This window comes from Morus notabilis, unplaced genomic scaffold (assembly GCF_000414095.1).
Source record: "Morus notabilis unplaced genomic scaffold, ASM41409v2 Scaffold884, whole genome shotgun sequence".
Lineage (NCBI taxonomy): Eukaryota > Viridiplantae > Streptophyta > Magnoliopsida > Rosales > Moraceae > Morus > Morus notabilis.
This window is the reverse complement of record NW_010361302.1, coordinates 310,083-315,142: the sequence shown is the minus strand read 5'-3', so window position 1 is coordinate 315,142 and position 5,060 is coordinate 310,083. Positions and strand designations below refer to the sequence as shown.

Sequence of the window (5,060 nt, the reverse complement as noted above, 5' to 3'; positions counted from 1 at the left end):
CGTTTATTTCATGAATTAGAATCATGTAATTAGAACCATTTTTTATTTACGTGTATTTTTTATAAGAGAAAATATTATAGCGAACCATGAATCATGATTCGAATCAGGGGACGAATTTCTTAACCAAATAACCTCTTAAATTAAAAACTCAAATCAATGAACTGAACGGACTCTAAATTTTCCAAGTTAGCTTAATGTTGAAAATATGTTTTTTTAAACTAAGAATAAAATTATGAGATGTTAATTAATATAAAACATTTAAGTAGGATATTTACGATGATTTTGACCCGGTATTTAATGTAAACCACATTAGAGTTTATTGGATGGTATACGGTGTACCACGTAAATGTGATGAGGTGGTACACCGGTCCATTGAATAATTCCTCCAATTTAACGCTCTGTTTGCTTGGCCATAAAACAAAGTACCCAATTTCCTGAGACTTTCCTGGAAAAAAGGCAGAAACTGATCAAAGTTGACAAGAAAAGAATCGTTTTCTCAGAAATTGAGCCACAGGAACATATTCCTCAAATGTGATTACCAACGAGAAAGCGCGAATCTAGATATTTGACAGAGAAAATTCAAACGGAAATCATTTTCTCGGAATATCTTAGATTTAGAAGTACTTGTCAATTCAGCTTCTAACAAAAGCACCAGAGAAATAAAAACATATATATCCTATCAACATCCATATCAACTTGCCCTAATTCAACCATTTTACTAACATTATTTCCTTAAAAAAAAAAAAAAAAAAAAAAAAAGCTAACCATTTAGATTTAGAAAGGCTTTAAGAGGAAACGGCGCGTACATTGACGCGCTCATCATCGATCCGCCGTCGATCTCGCGAATCAAGCATCGTTGCCGTTGCGGTTGCTGGCGATGGTGTTAGTCATCATCTTTTCGAACTCAGCGAAGTTGACGTTGCCGTCGCCGTCGGAGTCGACAGAGATGATCATGCGGTGGCAGTCTTCGGGGGAGCATTTCATGCCGAGGCGGTTGAGGACTTTGTGGAGCTCCTCAGCGGAAATGAGGCCGTTCTTGTCCACATCGTAGAGATCGAAGGCGTCGCGGAGCTCGGCGGAACCGCCATCGTCGGAGCCCTGGCTGCAGAAGGCGCCGAATTCCTTCACCGAAATGAAGCCGTCGCGGTCGGAATCGAGATCCTCTATCACGCGCTGGAGATCCTTGGGCGTAACCGTTGTGCCTTGGGCTTTGAGCGCCTCGCCGAGCTCCGCGACGGAGATCTTGCCGTCGCCGTTGGCGTCGAATAGATTGAACACCTTCTCGATCTCGTCGGGGTTCTGGAGGTACTGTGACGGCTTCGATTTGTTGGATTCGGTGTTAATTGGATCTGTCGCCATTGTTGATCGATTGAGTAAGATAAGTTTTACTTGCTTTTGAATTCGGAATTGGGATTTTGGGGATTAAAATGGAGTCTGTTATGCCTTATATATAAATGTAGAGAGAGAGAGTTGATGGATCTTTGGGGTGGTCCCGTTGGGGCCATTTTTTCAGGACCCCACACGATATACTAATTGGATTAAATTTAGAACCAACAAGAGAGAGAGAGAGAGAGGTGGGCTGTCGCTGTCGGCGCTCTTGTCTCCGTGTTTCTTTTTTTTTTTTTTCTTTTGGTTCTCCGTGAATTTTTATTAAGAAATGTTGTTTTTAAGGTAAAGTTTCATTAATTAAAAGGTCTTAAAGAAATCAATAATAACGTAGAGAGCGGGGACTTTAATTCATAAATTTAAAATTATGATTTATAATTATTTTCAGTTTATGTGTGTTTTTTTAGAGAAAATACTATAGTGAATCACGAATCATGATCTGAATCATGGTACAGATTCTTACTCCAAACGCTCAAAATTCTCATTTAAGTTGTCAAACTCGGGTATAACTTACATTTGGTAAAGAGAAATAATTTTAAGACAAAGTCTTAAGTCTGAGAGCCTTATAATCCGATACGTGTACTATTTTTTTATTCCTATGTAGCATCGTTTATATGTGTATGTAGCATTCGGTGTATTATGTAACATTCGGTGTATTTAAGCGTTAATGCTCAATGTTACATGTTTTAGATTGTCTTTTTTGACTGTTACACTTAAGAGGACTAAGTGTTACAAATAAAGAATGATGTTACACGGTAATTAAAAAAATTACATTTGACTAATTGATCCGTCAGTTATATTACACCAATCAGTAGAATTTTCAAATTAAACAGTTAGTTTTTTATCCCATTTTCCCGCACTTTGTCAGGCCATTTGATCATGCCTTTTCGCATTCACCGTTGAATATTGACAGTTTTCATATCCAATGGTTAGGGGCGAGGCATCATTTGACCTATAAAATGAGTGCTTAAAAAGGCCTCTTTTATCATTCTTATTCGAAAATCTTGCCCATACTTTGTCAAAATTTTGTCTAATCTCAAAACTCTTCAAAACTTCCATTTGAACTCGTTTTGTCCCTAAATTTCAATCAGAAGTGGTCGAAACCAACCATCCAACAAGTTTTGAAGTTCAAAATTTCAGTGTTCTCCTTCTGCCCATTGTGAACGTAGCTCTCAATTTGAGGGTGAACCACTCTAAATTTCAGTGTTCTTTCGTTTAATTTTTACGTTCTGTCTTTAGTATTGCATTTATTCCTCTTCCATCAAGTATTAATTAGCTTAGAGACTCGTAAATTACTTGTTAACAAACTTTTATCGTCAATAATTGACACTAAAAGGAGAACCTGAATCTCTGATTGGTTGAAAATCCTATGAAGAAAATAATTTCATCATGGCTCCAAAGAAGACACGAAACACGACGAAATCAAGACGGTCAAACCGCTGGCGCCGAAGCTAAAGCAGCCAACAAAACATATCAAACACTCCAAAGGGATCAACCCATGGATGATACAAGTGCAGCTAATCGCAATCAACAAGAAGAAGTTGACGATGTAGGTAATCAACCCGATCCACCTGGTTAGGTCACAAAGTTACAGATGCAAGTGGCTAATTTGATTGACATAATTGGCAATATGGTGGCGCTGTAGATAGGCATGAGAATCGCTACAATGAAAATTTGGAAGACCAAAATCTACCGATAGTTTTTAGCAACAACCAAAAACTCCTAGAAACTAATTTAATTTTGGAAAATTTTAAAAGTTTAAGCGACGACAATTTTGAAATTGTCGTCGATAAAAGTCTTACTGACGTCATTTTCTATCATTTCGATCCCACAATTTAATATCGACAATGTGTCATTGCTATAATTTAACGGCGACACCTTGTCATTGCTAAAACTATTTTAGCAACTGACATTTGGCAATGACAATGTAGTGACGACCTCCCAGTTTTTAGCAACGACTATTGTTGTCGCTAAAGGCCTCATTTCTTGTAGTGAACCGATTTGGTGTAGGGGAGGGTGTCGAAAGCGGATCGTCCACCTGGAGTAGGTAAAGGTGTTGAAGGTGAGTGGTTTCTCGGAGTAGGTTAGTTGGATCAAAGGCGAACAGTTCAGAGACTCGTAAAAAGGGGGGGAGACTTCCTGGGTTTAGGAGTGGTAGAGCGTTATGATACAACACATAATTCTAATTTCCTTGTAACTATAATATTCAAACTGAATAAGAATACCATCTTTCAAGCCGGTGTGCTTAGCATCTGTGTTTGTTTTTCTAACTTGAGGTTTTGGTCACGTTAACTAATTACATCCGGTGTTCACTTATTTTATTTATGCATGTGAATGTCTTGTTTATTGTTTACTAAATTTTTTTTATTTGATAAATAGTTTAGAATCAATAATCAATAGATCTGTTAGACAGATTTAGATTGTTCACTTTTCAGGCCTTAACAGACTTTATAATCGATGTATAATTGCAATTGGACATTGCCATAGCGGATTCGATAGAAATAAGTGGCCATTGGTGAGGAGATTTGATTAGTCAACAGGCTTTTTCTTTTTCAGCAAAAATGAAAATCAACCCACCTAAATTAATTTGAACAGGGTTGAGAAATTTCAAAAACTCACCTACTTTACGGAAAAACAAAGTAAAAAAGTGATGTTTTAACTTAGGGGGCGTTTGATAGAGGGATTCGTTCCCTGATTCGAATCATGATTTGTGGTTCACTACAGTATTTTCTCTCATAAAAAATACACGTAAATCGAAAATGGTTCGAATCACATGGTTTGAATCCTCTAACCAAACGAATCCTTAAAGAAAGTAAGGGTCTGTTTTGGTACCGGGATTTAAATTATAGTAGTTTAAATTTTTGAATTTAAACCGTATGGGTCTTAAACTACGTGCTTTGAACCTGAGTTCAAAATATAAGAACTTAAGGGAGGTAAGTTTAGAAACCCTTTGCTTTTTATGGTTTAAATGTCACATTAAGGGTTTGTTTAGTTCACTGATTTGAGTTTTTAATTCGAGTTGAAATATAATTTTATGTGAAAACTTTTTTACTGTAGCAAAAAAGTTATATATGATTGTTTTTAGAACTTTTTACTGTAACAAAACTCAAATTCTAAACTTGAATTGGTAAAATGAACATGGCCTAAGTATTCAAACTATTTTTTACTTTTTATAAATAAATACTGATTTAAATCAGAATTTTAAATTCAAACCCTCATACAAATAGACCCCAAACATTTTTGATATTTTTCCTGAAAAGACTAAGGCCCTGTTCATTTCACCGTTTCGAGTTTAAAATTTGAGTTTTGCTACAATAAAAAGCTTTCAGAAACAGTCACATCTAACTTTTTAATTATAGTAAAAAACTCTCATATAAAGTTACATCTCAACTCAAATTAAAAACCCAAATCAGCGAACTAAATGGGTCTTATAACATCCAAACACAAACTTAAATTACAACTTCAACTCAAATTATAACTTAAATTTAACTTAAGATCTACACTTAAATTATCATAACTTAAAAAATATAACTGAACACACCCTAAGAGAGGCTAAGTTTAGAAACCTTTTGCTTTTTATGCTTTAAATGTCACATTAAGGATTCAAATCACTTTTTACATTTTGTAAATACACACTTATTTAAATTAGAATCTTGAATTCAAATCTTCACAAA

The 5,060-nt window shown here is 35.5% G+C and overlaps 1 protein-coding gene across 1 annotated transcript; it reads right to left on the bottom strand.

Moving 5' to 3' along the window:
- Positions 1 to 473: 473 nt before the first annotated feature.
- On the bottom strand, positions 474 to 1,437 carry LOC21400385 (probable calcium-binding protein CML27). The gene has a single exon (XM_010099270.2). It carries the CDS (start codon positions 1,357 to 1,359, stop codon positions 847 to 849), a length of 513 nt encoding a protein of 170 aa, XP_010097572.1. The 5' UTR covers positions 1,360 to 1,437; the 3' UTR covers positions 474 to 846.
- Between the last annotated feature and the right edge of the window lie 3,623 nt (positions 1,438 to 5,060).